We start from the raw sequence: 19,593 nt of genomic DNA on the forward strand, positions 1-19,593 counted from the left end.
GATTCAGCTCTTTCTATACCTGGTAAAAGGGCAAGGGTCCTGCACACGTCCTCCACCCCACTCCGGCAGTTCTCCCTAAGGGTTATGTTCCCAGATGCTCTCATGACTGTGCACATCGTACATTGGGTACAACCGGGCCGCATTTAAAGGGACGTCATCCACAGTGAACACTAGATTTACACGCGTTTTGTGACAATGCTCTGGCCGTTGGCCATAGAATGTGTTGTGTGGGGACAACAGCTCACGATGCCAAGTGACCTTAGAGGGACCTGAGTTCAATCCCTTCTCACCCCTAGAGGCCACATGACAAGAAAAAAAAACAAAACTCCTTATTTCCTTAAACTCTGTCCCTCCTTTGAGCCAATGTCAACTTTAAAGAGAAAAAGGCAAAGCACAAGCAAAGAAATTGAGAGATTTATTTAAAAAGGAAACTTCCAGGGAATGTGCCCTGCTTCATCTCACGAGCTGCTTCCAGCCCAACTGCCCACGTCATCAATGCCTGCAACCCTATGATCCCTGATGTTTAGAAATCATGATCCCAAAGCACTGAATGATCCCAAATTAAGAAAGAACAGTGAAATTATATCTAGTATACTGTGTTGAGACAAGAAAGTATATTATTATTCTATTTTATAATGGTTTTCAACCTGTATTTAAATAGAAAAAAAGGGGTTTTCTGGCTAACCAGAAAACTTCTATTCCCTGAGCATCCCAACTAATTGAGGTTGTGTTATAAAGAGATTATTTATCCAGACCATCAAGTCTAACATTACATAACTTGCCAAGAAGAAACCAAACTAAAGGAAAAGATCTGCCCCCCACAACTTAAAACATTAATAAGATATTAAATGTGAGTGATTTTTTCACTTTTAAAAACAATATAAAAAGTATATTATACACAATCACACACATATTAGACAAAACAAACTATTAATCTCCAATCTTTCTATGTAGCTGCTCTTTGGGTCAATTAAATACTAAAACAATAAATTAAGATTGCTTTAGCATAGAAGAGATAAGTAAGTAGTTGAAATAATACAGCAGAATACTTTAATTCTGCTAGATGGCATGCTCTCGTAATCAAGAAGACTGGATGTTTCAGGGAACACTTTCGGGTCCACCTACGGGAGAACTCAGTTTCTACTACCATGGGTAAACCCTGCACCTACCAGGTCAGAATTTTCCAACGCCTGGCTCAGAATTAGAGGTCTCTGCCAGCTAGTAAGTAATGTATTTTGATAGAGAAGCAGTCAAATTTACTAATTCAATGACCCCAATATGTGACTTTTCTTAAAAGAAAAAGGCTCAGCAACAAAAAAAGAAACAATAAAAACTTTAAATATGAGATAAAAGTCTTGGTTTAAGAAGGGATGAGGTGGGCCGGCCCCGTGGTTTAGTGGTTAAGTGCGCACACTCCGCTACTGGTGGCCCGGGTTCAGATCCCGGGTGTACACCGACGCACCGCTTCTCCGGCCATGCTGAGGCTGCGTCCCACATACTGCAACTAGAAGGATGTGCAACTATGACATACAACTATCTACTGGGGCTTTGGGGAGAAAAAGGATGAGGACTGGCAAAAGATGTTAGCTCAGAGCTGGTCTTCCTCAGCAAAAAGAGGAGGATTAGCACGGATGTTAGCTCAGGGCTGATCTTCCTCACAAAAAAAAACAAAAACAAAAACAAAAAAAGAAAGGACGAGGAAAAAAAATCTTTCTGGCTAGGAACCCAATTATTTCTCAAACTAAATTAAAAAAAAATTTCCAGAATATTACATTATAGAAACCAAGGAACAAATGGACTCCACATTATAACTTTCATGTCTTAATCCATATGAAAAAACATATTATTTTTGCCAATTTGATCAATCCCTGTAAAGTCGGTAGCGCATTCATCACACGGCTAAAACCGTGTGTAGGCATTTCGCTGTTGCTGCTGTTGTAATGGTTGCTGGGCTTGCTGCTGTTGTAGGCGAATTTGCTGGGAATAAGGGTCTTCCAGGGATTTTACAAATATGGTAGTTCTGGGACCAGTCTTCCATACGATACCATTGGCATCTTTCACTGAAGATTCCACTGTAATGTTGTGTGTTCCAAGGATAGCAAAGTTCAACAGAAATTGAGTACTGAAGTAATCATTATGAGGTTCAACCCTCTGCTCCATCTCATTGGTCATATTGTCAATGGGTATCTGGAATGAAAGAATTGTTAAATAACAACAATAACTAACATTTATTGAGTGCTTACTACGAGCTAGGCCCTGTTCTAAGTGCTTACTTAATTTTTGCAAACAACCAAGAGGTAGGTACTATTATCCTTGCTTTACAGACGAGGAAACCGAAGCAGAGAGGTTAAGTAATTTCTGCAAGGTCACATGGCTAATGAGTAGTGGAGCTGGAATCAGAACCCAGGAAGGCTTAATCATGAAGCGATACTGCCTCCTCTCTATCCTTGAGCAGAATGAGCTCCCAGAGCCTTTCTCAACCCCTTCATATGCCACTCTTTCTTCCTTGTGAAGGAGTTCAAGATATGCCCAAAATATACTGCTTTGGCAAACTGACTATTTTGAGCTAAAAGCACCTGAGAAACAACAGATGCAGAAAGGGCTCTCTGAACTGCCCCTTTTTACTTAAAGCAGGCCATAAAATTTTCCATGAGAAAGGTAGCCTCCTGTACCAGAAGAGAAAAACATCCTTATCATTAGAGACTGGGAATCGATGCTGAAATGGATCTGTACAAACAAACTTAGTAAAATAACCTTTACCTTCCATTAGTCTCCCCCACTGCCCCACTAGATCTCCTAGTCACTGCCCCACAATTTAGTGCCCCAGCCCAAATCTCTTTATCTTGTCATTTCGTCACAAATTTACCATTTCTGTGTCTAAAAGGTATATAAGCTTTCTGCTCTGGTCAGGTCTTCATTCTCTTCTGAAGACTCTCATACACATGTAAAATTCTAATAAAACCTGTATGCTTTTCTCCTGTTAGTCTGCCTTAATTTCAGTTGAATCTTAGGCTCAGTTAGAGACCCTAAGAGAGTAGGACAGACACTATCCTCCCCTACACTTGCTTACACCACCTCAACTCCAATTCCTTCTTTGTTTAGTCTGTGAGGAGAGAAGCCGAAGAAACAGGATGCAACCACCTGTTTCAGAGAATTTGCAATCTAAGAGACTGAAAAAGAACAATACTAAGTAAATATAAGTTAAGTTTTTTCCTCCTAGCTAGCCTGATTTTATATTACTTAAGTAATGCAGTAATTCCTCCCTCTTTTAACAAATTCACTTTAGAACTTGCACACTGTTCACTTAATAATCAGTGCCTTGTTCAGACTGGCATAAATCACAGATTTATGGGCTTGTTCATTTATTTAGCCAGACACTGTGCCTTTGTCTTTCAAAGAAGAGAAAAACACCTGTTAGTGTACCCTTACGGGTACCCAAGATGAAGTATGTCAAGAGACTTATTCCGAGAATGAATATAAAGGTAATTGTAATGAATGGTTGACCAGATTGCTCTATGCTTCTGTGAGTTTCTGTTGCATAATTAATTATATAAATGTGCCCTAAAGCTTTGGGTTGCAATAAGCAGTTATCATGAGGTCAGTTTTCCACAAACATTTATCTGTGACATTAACGAAATGAAGTCGCCAACTAATTCAAGATCTTAGAATTATTTATAGGTCCTTGTTTGTTTTTTGTTTGCACATTCAACTTTTGTAGGGTTTTTATTTTCCTAAAGAATATGCCTACCAAACAAGAACTTCCTTAAAAGGACCAGAAATAGGCCTAGGGAATCTGATCACTCTGAATGGATGATGCATTTTAAGTTGCAAACTCACTGCAAGTAACATTACAAAGAAATCATGTACTCCATGGCTTATTATGTCAGCTTCCCGACTAATTAATACCTCTTGAGAGGTAAAGTCAACAAGCAAAAGACCAGTACTTCTCAGTTACAATGGTTTTTTCTTAACAGTAGAAATCATTACATATAAGGAACAAATAGAATTATGGTTACTCTTCTTTTATACTCAGAGTGAGGAGAGAACTGCAGACAGGGATAAGTTAACTATGTAAATTCTCAACACAATCTTCTGTAACAAGAGAGATCATCCAAACATAATAGCTCTACTTTAAATAAAGTAAATGATTTTTTTTCCCATCACTCACCAAATATTTACTGAGTGGCTACATAAGGCACCGTGCTTTGTGTTATGGCAGTAAAAGAGAGGAAGAGAAGAGAATGAAGGCTAAGCTTTATCAGAGAGTGGGCAGAGTGCCAGAGAGAGTAAGTTACCAAAGAAAAGAAAGTAATGATGGCTTAAACCAGACCTTCCCTTGGCTTTTTGGCCTAAAACCACCAGAGAATAAAATGCTCTGTTTTTATATCTGATACTCCTTTCCTTGCTAAGGACCTCAGTTTAAGTATGCCCACAATAAACCTGCACACAACCGATTTGGGCATTTGAACAACTCTTTGTATACAGCTGTGTACTTGTTTCCTTGCTCCATTCACTGAGAATAAACCAAGGAACTGTAAAGAGATGCCTAAAGAAAGGCACATTCTACTTGTGGAACATCAGTATCTCATGGGCACACATTCAGAAGCTTGGCTTTGGCTAACAAAGTAAACATGATTTTGGTTAACCTACCTCATGATTTCTCAAAGCAGCACATTCCTAGGTTTATTCCCTAAAATTATTCCCTTCAGGAATGATTTTACTTTACCTGACCATTGTATGTCAATGCTATATACTTTTCTTTTTTTGAATTTGTTAAAATTTACTTAAAATAGAGAAAAATAAATAGATGTGTGCTTTGGCGGGGCAGGGGTGTTAGGGAGACATTCCCCACTCCTGATGTTTCCCCCCAAGTGGAGGGACCTTTCATTAGATGAACAGTGCTGGTCTCCAGGGGAGGAAGTGAATCCTACCGAATGGTAAGTTTCGGGTGGGAACTGGGCATGGGGAGCTAAGCACCTTCTCTTTCCCTTCTTCTCTGGGAATGAGGGTGCTCCTCCCTACCATGAGCGTTGCGGGGACAGGCTCTTATGTGTACTGGCTGAGAGTGGGTGGGCAAGTTCCATTCAGAGGTACAAGTCCTTGCTGCCAGGCACCTGGGCTAGGTGTGCCCACAGCTCTAACAGTAATAACACTCATATTGTGATCTCTGTCTGCCTGCAAGCTTTGTCTATCAACCCGCTCAGGCAGGGAAGAGAGAAGCGTTGTTTATCAGCCCCCTCAAACTCCAACATGTGCTTTTAACTTATGTCCATCTGATCCCTTGGGAAGTATAACTGCAATCTGCGTAACTGTGAAGAACTAGAAAACTTCAGCAATGAGTTGCTAAAATTTGCACAGCCTTTCTGCCTCTTTTCTCAATTACCTTGTAGTCTTGTCCGGATTTACTCTGTAGAGTGGAAGAAACATTCAGACAGACAGACTGAATTTTGCGAAAGAGTCCTGGTTTAGATCCATGCTGAACCACTCCCTCTACCTTCAGCGCCAGCTGCTGGTTATTCTGGACGGCGATGGGCTCTGCAGGGTTCCGGGGGGATGGTGACAGAGCAAGCTGGAATACCAACGTTAAAATAAATGCTAACAACCAAGAACAAGCTTCCTTCCAAAAAACATGTCTGTGCTAATCACTGGTTACAGGTTAACATGTTATACAGACACACACGCACACACCTAATGATCTGACTGTGCTGGGACAACCAGATAGCTGTACCCTTCAAGTCAAGGGTTCCTTATCCTTAATGCCTCCTTTTAAATACCACTGTGTTTTTTACTCCAAATCCCACTTCTATTTGAGGGTAACAGAGGATTAGAGAATAGAGAAGGCACTGTTCTTTCAATTTCTGTGGTGGGGCATTTCTTTGACAATGAACCAATTTCAGTAGGGAAATGCACTACGTAAATTTTCATGTCCAGCTGCTATTTCTCTGGTCTCAGGTAATTTTAAATAGACAAAAACAAATAAAAATGAACTTAAAATTCTAGGATTACATACACAGTCAAGTTATCATGGTATAAAAGTCATTTCCAGAAATGCACCAAATCACATTTTTAACCTCTGATTAAAGTAGTTGTTCTTTAAAAACATATTTCAAATCCCAAATACACTTCAATTACAGAAAGCTGAATTCTTGCTAAATGAAAAGATGGATGAATTGGGTCTTTTTGATAATGCTGTTGGGTCACTGAACTAATCAACCCTGGGGACATCCTTCCTTAAGACTTCTCATCTAGATAATCAATTTTCCTTATGATTCAGGTCATTTTGAAATGTAATATTCTATTATTGCAATCAAAAGCATTTGAATGGATGCAAAAGTGCAATGAAGACATTTACTGACAGGGATAATCCAGGAAATCTCACAATTTTCCCCTTTTCCCAACAATTCCATTCTTTGAAATGAAAATAGCTTTTGAATTTTGAGTGGCTTAAATATTTTAAAACACTAACTCTATTCACTGGCCAGCTCCTCAAAACTTGTTATTCAAGAGAAAAGTGCTTTGGAGGTAGGATTGGTGATGTTTTGCTAGACCTGCTTCATTCTTAGTTGGGCCTGAATAGGCTGATTGGACATGGACTCAGCTCGAAACCCTTGTATGCTACTATGATGAAAACCCCTCAACTTATTCTTGGAGATAAGAGGCAGAGCTCCAGGCCTGTCTCAAATGCCTTTAGCACTGACGGGTAAGAAGGGAGGGGGTTTAACTCCCAAATCCCATTCCCTTCACCATACCACCTGATGAAGGGAGGAAAAACTTACAACTAAAGGGTATAAGTTTTATCAAAACCAAAGGTGAGATCCTGAGGCAGAGCTATGTACCACATAATCTTCAGAAGATAACTGGGTTTTTCATCTATATTAACCTTAGTATTCTTCCTATATTACCTTGATGCTGGTAGACTGCAGTTTCTGGAAAAAATATCTCTGAAATGAAAGAGGAACTTTCAGCAAAGCAATGATGGCATTGCAGAGGCATGCTGTATGCTGCAGGGAAAAAAAGAAACTAAATCAATTGAAAATAAATTACCAAATTTCATCAACAAATGGTACTTTCAGGAAGAAGTTTAAAAACTACAAATGCTCATGTGATTATTACAAAAGTACACACCAATCAGGAAATAGGTCTAACACCCAGGAACTGCGTACATTTGTCAAATCTTTCATGTCAAGGAGTACAATTACAGATCTTTACTTTATTTTGAATATTCAATAAAAAGTAAATGACAGGAGAGAGAAAATTCACATTCCTCAAGGCCAAGCAATATGCAAAATTTGCATTTCTAAAGAGCTTAGAGATACTAGAAATATTATTATATAATTATCTTATACACTAATTATAGAGTAACTATCATATGGCAAAGTATGATAAAGAGTATGGTAAAGAATCCAGAACAGCAGATCAATGTCTGGGGCCCGACACCAAATTCCAAGTGGAACCTCTGCTACGAGCTGCCTCATTCTTTCATCCCTCTCCACTAGGTGGCTTCCTTGTCCCTATGGCCACGGGTCCCCCGGGAGTGAGCAATGGTGGAAACTTACTGGAATTCAGATTAAGGATGACTATACGGTCCAATTCTATGGTATTCTCAAACTTTAATAAAATACCTTATTTCTAAAATCTATTTCACAAATTTAACTGAGTTTTGAAAATCCCAGCATAAGTGCAGAGAAATAGAAACACTACAGTGAATCCTTTGAGTCTCAGTGAAAGGATCATAGAATCAGAATTTAAGAGCTCAAAGATATTTTATTTTATTTATTTATTTTTCTTGTGAGGAGGATTAGCCCTGAGCTAACACCTGTTGCCAATCCTCTTCTTTTTTGCTGAGGAAGATTGGCCCTGGGCTAACATCCGTGCCCATCTTCCTCTACTTTACGTGGGACGCCTGCCACAGCATGGCTTAACAAGCAGTGCGTAAGTCTGTGCCTGGGATCCAAACCTGTGAACCCCGGGCTGTCAGAAGTGGAACGCGCGAACCCAACCACTACGCCACCAGGCCGGCCCCTTTATTTTTTTTAAACCACTTTATTGAGGTATGACTGATATACAAAAAGCTGTACATATTTAATGTATACAACTTGATGAGCTTGGAGATAAGCATGCTCCTGTGAGACCATCAAAGATATTTTAAAGGTCACTCAGGTGACACAGGTCACCCAGACAGGTGATGGAACAAACTAGGACTAGAACCTAGGTTGTGTGACCCTTACTTCATTGATTTTGTTCTACTTCACCAATTATTTGCAAACTTAATAGGAAAAAATACATTAAAGCACCATCAGAACATCTATAACTTTGGGTGAGCCAGAACCATCCTGCTTGGTCTACAATCCCCTCCTCAGTCTCCTCCCCCCTCAGAGGCCCCCAAAGCACCACAGGTTGAAAACCACTGCAGTATATAGTATGCTGTCTGTCCTAAGCTCCTGCCTGCAAGCAGGGTGCACCTAGTTGCCCATGCTGTAAGTGTTTTTAAAAAGTTGGGCAGAAGAATCCACTCCTCATTGCTTGCAGGCTATTGACCATTTTGCGCCTGACAGACCCATAATAAAAATGCCAGGTCTACTACTTGAGATAACCACACACAGATTTAAAGACATTGGTTCTATTCCTTCAGATTTAACTGTCAAAACAGCATTATTCATCTTCCTGCAGCAAGCAATCTGGGAAGCATCTGCAGGAACATCCTACTTGTGATGGAACCTCTGATGCCACAGTAGTATTTAAGGAGAGAACCATCCTTAAAGGACGCACTTAGAGGACTCCAAGCGACCTCAGGCTGTTCCCTGGGCAAAAAAGCACCATTCTCCTTTTTAAAAGAATGGATGCAGATTGTACAATTCCCCACTGGGAAAGTGTGGACTGCCTCTGAGGCCATTAGCCCCTGGGCACACCTCCACAGGTATGTTAGTAGCAGACTGCTATTAAAGTAAGAGTCTGGAGATGTGGAATCACATATCATGGTTAGAAAACCAGCAGGAGGACTAGTGCATCACCCCGACTCTCTCCTCCGCCAAATCCAATAGATACTTTTCAGCCATTATATTAATTTGGCCCTTACCTTGGATTACTGCAAAAGCCTGTAACTACTCTTTCTTCTAATTTTATGCCCTCCAAGCCATCACCTGCTCTGCTTCTACATAAAATAGTGTAAAATCTTAACCACTTCTCTCCTCCACCTGTTTAAAATTCTAAAAAGTTCTCTAGTGCCTACAGGATCAAGTCCAAACTGCTTACCACCGTGTTCAAAGCCTTTCGTCGTCAGGCCTCTGCCTATCCGGTCTCATCTCTCCAGTTCCTAGCCTGTACATTATGCTGCAGCAATAACAAACTGTTCCCAGAAGACACCATGCTATTTCACGCTTCTGCTTTCGAACACGTTGTTCTCTGCTCTGCCTGAAATTCCCTACCCCTCCTTACCTGCCTGGAAAACTCATATGCAAAGACATCTCCCTGATTTGCACCCTCACTCCATTTTCCCTATCCTTCGACATGAATTACTTTCTCTTTTGTGCTACATCCTACCCTGTGCAGAGCTCTATTACTGCACATATACCGTACTGTGTTTGTTTACAAAATCCTTCTTTCTTATCAGAATACGGACAACTTGAGGGAAGATCCGCTGTCTTTGCCATTTTTCTATTCCTAGGATCCAATAAATACTTGCTGCACTGAATTTCCAGAGCTCAGAAAATATCAAATCTATGAAATACAATTTGGAAAGGGAGAAAAAGGGAATTAACATTAACCGCTCCATATGTGCCAGGCCAGGCACTGTGCTAGCCAACAGGCATTATTTCATTTAAACTTCTCAGTAACCTTATGAGGTAGATATTTTTCCCATATCATAGAAAAGGACGTTAAGGGGGCTGGCCGGGTGGCGCAAGCGGTTAAGTATGCGTGCCACGCTTCGGCAACCTGGGGTTCGCGGATTCGGATCCTGGGCATGCACCAACGCACTGCGTGTCAAGCTATGCTGTGGCAGCATCCCATATAAAGTAGAGGAAGATGGGCACGGGGTAGCCCAGGGGCAATCTTCCTCAGCAAAAAGAGGAGGATTGGCAACGGATGTTAGCTCAGGGCTGAAATCTTCGCAAAAAAAAAAAAAAAAAAGAAAAGGATGTTACATAATCTGTCTAAAATCACAGACCTGCTGAGTGGCAGGGGCAGTATTTGAACCTAGGGCTCTTTTCTCTGTACTGTGTCTCCTACTGGACTGAAATTTCCCATTCTCTCCACTATATTCAGTGGATTCAACTCCATCAAACGTTGAGTTACTGTTTGGCATCTATTTAATTTCTTAGGGTGGAGCTTAGAGGGATGCGGAAATAATTTAATCAATGTCTCACACAGATGTATTTCCTTGAAAGATAATCTTTACAATCTCCCTTAGCAACCAAAGGCAGTGTCAAACAGCTACCTGTGTCAATTCAATTCAGCAAATGTGTATTGAGGATCTCATGTAGAAAGCAGTATGTCAAGGAAACTATCTGTCTTTAAAATCTCATCTAATTCTTTAATGACACAGCCTGCCAATTTCTTCTAAAACACTTGATGAACACGTGTGTACAGAATGAGAACAGCAGAAGCCAGAAGAGAGCTACAGGAAACACCAGCATCTAATGTGAGGGCAGGGCAAGAGAAACTCTCCAAGGTGTAAAGTTCAAAGACTAGGTGTTATGGACTGAATGTGTGTGTCCTCCCTAAATTCATACGTTGAAGCCCCAACTCCCAATGTGTTGGTATATGGAAGTGGGACCTTTTGGAGGTCATTAGGTTTAGATGAGGTATGAAGTCATGAGGATGGCACCTCCATGATGGGATTAGTGTCCTTATAAGAAGAGGAAGAGAGACCAGAGCTTCTCACCAGAGAGACAGTGAGAAGGCAGCCATCTGCAAGCTAGCAAGAGGGTCCTCCCCAGGAACCAAATTGGCTGGTACCTTGATCCTGGACTTTCTAGCCTCCAGAACTATGAGAAATAAATGTCTGTTGTTTAAGCCAACCAGTCTATGATATTTTGTTATAGGAGCCCAAGGTGACTAAGACACTGGGAAATGGCGAGACAGGGAGGGAAAAATCTGGGTAAGAGTGTGTCCGTCTGTCAGACTGGGAAGTCAGGGGAGAAGACTTGACAGAGTGAGTGCTCAAGAGTGCCAAAGGCAGCAGAGATTCAGCAGGCTAACGGTGGACAAGTATACCAAAAGACATCAATGGCATCACCTGTCAGAAAACAAGCCCGGTTCTTCCTGTTTCAATTGGCCGGTGGTTCTCAACCTTGGTGGCATGACAGAATCACCTGGGAGCTTTTAAAAATACTAATGCTTAGCCCTCAACTGCAGAGATTCAGAGTTAATTGGTCTGGGGAGGCCCCTGGATATTGATGTACAGTAGTGCCCACTTACCCATGGTTTCTCTTTCCGTGGTTTTGGTTACCCATGATCAATCACAGTGCAAAAATATTAAATGGGAAAACTCCAGAAATAAACAATTCATAAGTTTTAAATTGCATGTTGTTCTGACGAAATCTCCAGCCATCCCACTCTGTCTCGCCCGGTACGTGAATCATCCCTTTGTCCAGTGTATCCACGCTGTATACACTACCTGCCCATTAATCACTTAGTAGCCGTGTTCGTTATCAGATCACAAGATCACAGTGCTCGTGTTCAAGTAACCCTCATTTTACTTAATGATGGCCCCAAAGCACAAGAGTAGTGATGCTGGCAATTTGGATATACCAAAGAAAAGCTGTGAAGTGCTTCCTTTAAGTGAAAAGGTGAAAATTCTTGACTTAATAAGAAAGAAAAAAATCGTATGCTGAAGTTGCTAAGATCTATGGTAACTTTTACTATAGCACATTGTTATAACTGTTCTATTTTCTTATTAGTTATTGTTGTTAACCTGCCTAATTCATAAATTAAACTGTATCATAGGTGTGTATGTATAGGAAAAAACACAGTGTATATAGGGTTTGGAACTATCCGCAGTTTCAGGAATCCACTGGGAGTCCTGGAACGTATCCCCTGTGGACAAAGCGCGACCACTGTATTTTTTTAAATCTCCCTAAGTGATTCTAATATGTAGCCAGAGTTGAGAACTATTGCGACTTGAGCTAAATTGTTAAAAAAGAAAAAAAAATTTTATTTGCATCACGGTAGAGCAGATTTGACATGTTAATGCGACTATGTTGCGGCTATGGATGTGCTAAGTGCTTTCACGGATTATCTCATTTCATCCTCACAACAATGCTACCAGGTAGGTACTATATTAACCCTGTTACAAACAGGCACAGAGGAAACAGGCACAGTAATTTGTTGGAGTTAGACAGTAAGGACCAGAGATAGATAAAAATCCACTTCCACATAATAAAAACTCAACAGAACAAATGCCACTTGCCATATAAGAAACAGGGGTATATTTCCGACTGAGTGATTCCACCTCGTCCAAGACATGATTATATACAGACATCATTCTTCTCTCATATTCACTATCAGCATGGGCTGCTCCAGTAGATCCATATTCCTGGAAACTGAAGTTAAAATCAATATCAATTAATCAACCAAAATAGGCACTATTTTAATGTCTAAATACTTTCTACACATTCCATTTAATCTTTAAAATAATGAAGTAGGCACTGTTATTTGCATTTTACAGATGAGGAAACTGAAGCTTCTAGAGGGTAAGCAATTTGCCTTCAGACACATAACTAGTAAATGACAAGCTGGAATTCAAACCTAGACATGACTTCAGGTTATTCACTTAATCACTTTGCCTGTTAGGTAGTATAAAAGTGTTTAAACCTTGTCCCTGCCATGAGGGGAAAGAGACATATGACATTTGAAAAGGCACCTACCAACAAAGTCAGCAGATAAGTGCCAAATAACCAGTAAAGATATATAAACAATAGATCAGAATATGGAGGGAGCTGAGGAATGTCTCAGAAGAGGTCAGTCTTGAACAAATCACTAGACAAGTAGGATTGATAATATCTGGAAAGATGGAAAGTATGAAGGGCATTCATGCCTGGAGAAATGGAATGAATCGAAAGCATGGAGATGAAATGCACAGGAATGTTCATGGGAGAGCTAGTATACAGAGATGTTAGAAAGAATTTTACTGAGATTTTTTTCTTTTTCCTCTACTGCCTCAAACTCAAAGATTATTTCTGAACGTTTCTAAGTGAGAAAAGAAGGCAAAACTCCTGCATTCTAACTAAACTTCAAGAGGGCTATTTGAAAAGGCACTATAGGTAATTTAACTATGTTGGGCATAACACTGTTGTTATTATTCCCTTATTATCCTTTTAATACTACTACGTGCAAGGCACTTCAGCTGGGTACTTTATATAGGCTATTTAATTTAATCATCACAACCACTCTAAGAGACAGGCATCATTATTTCCATACAGTTAATGCACATGTGGCTTAGTGAGATGAAATAACATGCATATATTCACACAGCTAGGCGTGAGTCATAGGGGATTCGTGTCTCTATCTGCCTGGCTCCAAAGCTTTCTTCCCTGCTCTGTACTCTATCTTAAGTTCCACTAAGACAAGAACTAAACCTCATTTATATAATGGACTTTAAGGAAAACTCTACCACACAAATAAAGCATAAAGAAGTTCAAGTCTTTTACAAAGTGAACTGCTAATAAAAGGGTCTAAATTGAGAATACATTCCTCTACCTTCTACAAAAGGAGTATTTCCTTATGTACTGTAAAAATAAACTTTGTTGAGAGAGAAGTTACAAAAATCACAAAAATGTACCCATTTGAAATACCTCTTCCTATTCAATCCCCACTTTCCGCCCCAGGCAACCACAGATTTGCTTTCTAACACTATAAATGAGATTTATGTTTCCTAGTATTTCATATAAACAGTCATACTATGTGTACTATTTTGTGTCTGGTTTCCTTCACAGCAGAATGTTTTTGAGGGTCATTCATGTGTTTTGCATATATCAGTAGGTCATTCCTCTTTATTGTTGAGTAGTATTCCACTGTATGGATATAGTGCAATTTATTTATCCATTTGCCTGTTGAGAGACATTTGGCTCTTTCCAATTTTTGTTATTACAAATAAAGCTGCTATGAAAATTTATGTACAAGTCTGTGTAGAAGGAGGTTTTCATTTCTCTTGGGTAAATAAGTAAGAACAGAATTGGTGGTCATATGCTAACTGTATGGTTAACTTTATTAAAAAACTGCCAAACAGTTTTCCAAAGTTGCTGAATCATTTTGCATTCCCAACAATGTATGAATTCAAGCTCCTGCACATCCTCACTAATACTTGGTATTGAAGGTCTTTTTAATTTTAGCTACTCTAGTGGTTGTTAGCTATATCTCATTGTGATTTTAATTTGCATTTCTCTGATGCCTAAAGATGTTAAGCATCTTTTCATGTGCTTACTGGACATTAATATATCTTTTTTGAAGTGTCCAAATCTCTTGTCAATTCTTAAAAATTGGGTTACCTTGAGTTGTATGGTTTTCTTAATATTCTAAATACAAGTCCTTTGATAGAACATGTTTGAGAATATTTTCTTCCTGTGACCTGTCTTTTCATTTTCTTAATGGCATCTTTCAAAGAGCAGAATTTTAAAAATTTAAATCCAATTCAGCAAATTTTTCTCCTATGGTAACTGCTATTTGTGCCCTAAGAAACCTTTGCTGACCTCAAGGTCATGAAGATTTTCTCCCATGTAGTCTTCTAGAAAGTTTGGAATTTTATTTTTTATGGTTTGGTCTATGATATACTTGGAATTAATTTTTGTGTATGATGTGACATAAGGTCAAGATTCTTTCTCCTCCCCTATATAATAACTAGTTGTTCCAGCACAATCTGTTGAAAAGACCATCCTTTCCCCCATTGCATTATCTTAGCATCTTTATCAAAAATCAAGTGATCATCACACACGTGAGTGTCTATTTTGGACTCTCCATTCAACCCTCAGGCCAAAATCAAATTGTCTTAATTACTATAGCTTTATACTAAGTCTTGAAATCTTTAATAAGTCCTCCACTTTAGTTTTTCTTCTTTATTCTGCAATATGGTGAATTACACTAATTGGTTTTCACATGTTAAACCTAGCATTTCTGGGATAAACCCTACTTGGTCTTAATGTATTATCCTTTTGTATATTACTGGATTCAATTTATACATGTTTTGTTAAAGATTTTTATGTCTATGCTCATGAAGAATATTTGAAATTTCTTCCTGTTCACCTAAGTTATCACATTTATTGGCACAAAGCTATTATTCCTTTAATATGCTTTTAATGTCTATCAGATTTGTATTAATGCTCATTTCATTTCTGATATTGGCAATTTGTGTGTGTGTTTTTTTTTTCTTTTGCTCAAATAGCTCAAGATAGCCCAAAAAGCTAGTTTTATCAATTTTATTGATCTTTTCAAAGAATCAGCTTTTGGTTTCACTGATTTTCTCTACTGTTTATTTCTAATTCACTGATTAGCACTCTTTATTATTTCTTTCCTTCTAATTACTTTGAGTTTAATTTGATCTTTTTTTTTTTTAAGGAAGATTGGCCCTGTGCTAACATCTGTTGCCAATCTTCCTCTCTTTTTCCCCCAAAGCCTCAATATATAGTTGTGTATCATAGATGTAGAGTTGTGGCTCTTCCACGTGGGACACTGCCTTAGCATGGCTTTATGAGCAGTGAGCATGTCCACGCCCAGGATCCGAATCCATGAACCTTGGGCCGCTGAAGCGGAACGTGCAAACTTAACCACTATGCCACGGGGCTGGTCCTGACAGCCTTTTTTCTTTCACTGTCTAATGTGGATAATTTCTATTGCTATGTCTTCAAGTTCACTGATCTTTTCTTTTGTAGTATCTAATCTACTGTTAAGCCTAACCTAAGCACCCTTGAATTCCATATTCATCAAAAATAAAAGCAAAATCAAGATATTATATTTTTCAGCTCTAGAAGTTCCATTTGGTTCTTTTTACATCTTTAATTTTATCTTTTACTTTTAAATTTTTGAAAACACTAACTGTAGCTGTTTTAAAGTCTGAGTCTGTTAATTATATCATCTGTCATTTATGAGTCTTGTTTCTAACTGAATTTTCTCCTGGTCATTTGTCACATTTTCCTGCTTCTTCTCATGTCTAGTAATTTTTGATTGGTTGCTATAACTGTCGATCTTATACTGTTGAGTTTTTGGATTTTGTTGTCTTTAAAGAACATTAGACTTTGTTTTAGTAGACAGTCAAGTTGCTTGTGCATAAACCTAAATCTTTCAAGGATTATTTAAGCTTTGTTAGGACAGGTCTAGAGTAGTCTTTACATTAGGGCTAGTTTAGCCCTACAACTAAGTTGGTATGACTCTTCTGAATGCCCTAGGTATTCAACAAGGTCTCTACAGTATGGCTGGTTGGAACTCAAACATTTCTCAGCCCTGCATGAGCTCTGGGAATTGTTCAGCTTCCAGCTTCCTGGTAATTACTCTTTCCCTACTAACTGTTTTTTGCCAAGCCTTGCGGGGTTTCACCATACACTATGTACAGCTTGGCATTCAGCCAAAGACTCACAGCCTATGCAGATTTCTAGAGCTCTTTCTCTGAAAGCTTCCCCCTCTCCTGTACTCAGCCCTACAAATTCTAGCTTCCTCTGGTTCTCTGAACCCTGATCTCTATCTCTTCAACTAAGCAAAACCACCACATTCTGCTTTGGTTACTCCTCCTGAAGAGGCAGTCTAAAATGTGCCTTCAGGTAGAGGAAAGCAAGGACTATTATAGGGTTTACCTTATTTGTGTCCCTTCTCTGAGGGGTTACATTCCTGAGCTGCCTACTGTTCAGTGTCTGAAAACAGTTAAACTTATATTTAAATTTATGTTTATCCAGGTTTCTAGCTGTTTACAGTAGTAGGAAAAGTCCTGTACTAGAATGCCTTCAAGGCCAGAAGCCACTCCCTTATTTTTTAGGCAGTAGAAATAAAGGTTAAGTGCAAAGGAATCACAACAGAGTGAAGAAGAAACTAGAATAGATAAAATATAATGGACATGCATATCAAAGTATTTTTTCTTGATAATCCTGAAAAGTTGGTATTAGGTAGATAATAACATTCATAATTATAAACATCTACCCCATCCTATCCCACATTTATTAATACTGGCTCAGGCCAGTATATTATAACTATATACAGTATATTATAACTAATACAGTGTAACTGTATTAGTTGCTAGAGATATAAAGTTGAATAGATGTCTTCTCTCCAAAAACCTGCTGGGCTATGAAGGAGATACACAGATTTTTGTAAAAACTACAGTGAGATATTAATGTCATGCCTCATTCTCTTGAGGTTCTTTTTAGAAGTACATCCTTCTTTACTTGAAAGGCACAAAATGTATAACATCAAGAACATAAGTTTTATAAGGAATCTACTCCTTGCAGTTGTACACTATTACAAATGAAATCCAGAGAACTCTTCTTCAAGGTACAAGCTGTCTTTTCCAATTTTTCATTGCTAAGAAGGGCAAAGGCTAAGGGAATGGGTTTGGGGTATGAAAGGTGATGGAGAAGAGTGAAGAAAGGTGGTGGAAAGGGGAGAAGGTGAGAGAGAGAGTAGCATGTGTAAGCTGGCTAGATAACTCCCTTCACCCCATCCCTGCTGACAATGTGCCTATCTCTCTTAAACAGTCAATCATGAAAAATACTAATTGCTCTTGTGTCAACCAACAGTACAATGACATTTGTGTGCTAAGAGGTAAAACTGAGTATGGCACAATCAGAAATGGCGTGAGCCTGGAAGCATCAATTAATTGGCAAAGACTGTGAAAAATATGGAAGTTTAAGAACATTTTGAAATTTACAAGCGAGGAGTTTAAAAAAAAACACTGCAAGTCTGTGGGGAAAATGAACATAGATGAGAAAAGGATAAATGGAAAAATAAGTATGTCATAAAAATATTAAAACGGATGAGATGAGTGGGGAAAAAATAGCCATGTGGCCTAGTCTGAGCATAGGTAACACTTTAAAACAGAAGGCAAGGATCTTGGTATCGCTCTGAAAAGGAGTGGTGGGTCAATACTTTAGGATAGAGAAAAGTAAATGCTTTGTTGATTATATTCTCTCTGAGGAAACTGATCTTGGAATCACAGGCCTTACTAGATTGGGAATTATAGTTGAAATGCCCAGTTGCAAATGCATATTCCCAAACAGAATACTATAATGGGAAAAAACAATGGATTATTCTTTAATAAAAATATTTTAAATAATTTAGAATTTTAATAAAGCAAAAACAAGAATATCTTTTTGTTTGGCAAAGCAAAGAATAAAAATTTCAAGTTCAAGCTTAATTATATTAATAACTCAATTTTTCACACCAAAGTTTAGTTATCGTGTATAAGAAGAAAATCTTCAAACTCAAAAGAATTTCTTCTCAGTTATTTTTCCAAGTCAATGTTTTAAAAACAGAAGGCAGGAGGTAAGTAAACAATGGAGTCAGAAAATCAAGGTTTTCTCACTAGCTATGTGACCCTAAGCAAATGCTGGAGAAGCTCTTCCTCTTTGTGTCTTCTTCTATAATACCTCTTCTAAAACACTGCTGTGATGATTAGGTAAGATTACATATTTGAAAGTATTCTGTAATGTAAACTGTTTAAATACCTTGCTGATTCTGGATCCAAAATGAGGGCTTCTATTGTGTGAGAGATCAGTAAACAGCTCTGCTGCTGTCTGGATTAATGTTAAGGTTACACATGAAAATAGACAACTCTGCTATCAGCTCTATATTATCCGAATATTAAATGTCAAGATGAGGATCGTATTTTTAGTGAAGGTAATTATATGTTATCAACTCAAATAGTCTAGGGTTCTATTTTTATCTTTTAAGGGATATATGTTGTCTCTAACAGTGATTCTCAATTCTGTTCCAGGAAGGGTACTTCAGAGGCTGCCTAATGTGGGAAGGGGCAACCAAGCAACAGGCCCTGTGGTTCAATCAAAGAAACTGTTTTTATGTGTCTCAGATATAGGGGTTTCACTGATAAAAGTTAAAAACAATGATGATGACAACAGCAATAGTCTGTAGAGTGGTTACCCCAGAGGTTTCTTGGCTGGGGCCAAAGAGGTCTGTTTACCACCCTGAAACTGTACAAATTTTGGGGGGTATGTGTATATATGCATTTTGTAGGGGATAGGGTCCAGAGCATTCATTAGTTTTCAATCAGTAAATCAAAATGCTAAGAAGTACTGATTTATAGGTCCTACAACTTAAAAACAATTTATCTCTTCCCTCCTTTCAAAAATGATTTGAGGCTGCTAGTTAAGGAAATATGGAGAACTTAAAGAGGGCTTAGGGAGCAAAAGTGACAACTGAAACTACGGAATAGATCATAATATAGGTGATGGGGATTAGGGTTGTTAGCTACAAAGAAAAGAAAGGTGAGGCAAAACAGAAAATGGTTCTCTGGTGGGAAAATGTTTTGTGTTGTTCACTGTAGCTCAAGTTCACACAAAGTATGCAACACTGGTAGGACCTGGGTTTTGGATGCTCTTCCTAGAGGTAGAGAAAGACCACCATTGAGTCACCAAATTTTTTTAAAAGCCTGGTTGAAGT

The 19,593-nt window shown here is 38.7% G+C and overlaps 1 protein-coding gene across 3 annotated transcripts in view; it reads right to left on the reverse strand.

Moving 5' to 3' along the window:
• INTS7 (integrator complex subunit 7) overlaps positions 1–19,593 on the reverse strand; it is a 340,989-nt gene that overhangs the window by 249,561 nt on the left and 71,835 nt on the right. For 2 of the 3 annotated variants that reach the window (XM_058539794.1, XM_058539795.1), the window contains 5 exons: positions 18,642–18,710; positions 12,410–12,542; positions 6,903–7,001; positions 5,384–5,569; positions 403–2,187 (listed from right to left, as the gene is read on the reverse strand). In XM_058539794.1, the coding sequence (XP_058395777.1) occupies positions 1,900–2,187; positions 5,384–5,569; positions 6,903–7,001; positions 12,410–12,542; positions 18,642–18,710 (775 nt within the window). In that variant the 3' untranslated portion in view covers positions 403–1,899. Of the gene's footprint in view, positions 1–402; positions 2,188–5,383; positions 5,570–6,902; positions 7,002–12,409; positions 12,543–18,641; positions 18,711–19,593 lie in introns of those variants that run through there. The other variant, XR_009219849.1, reaches the window with a different exon arrangement.

Source organism: Diceros bicornis, chromosome 4 (genome assembly GCF_020826845.1).
Source record: "Diceros bicornis minor isolate mBicDic1 chromosome 4, mDicBic1.mat.cur, whole genome shotgun sequence".
Classification (NCBI taxonomy): domain Eukaryota; kingdom Metazoa; phylum Chordata; class Mammalia; order Perissodactyla; family Rhinocerotidae; genus Diceros; species Diceros bicornis.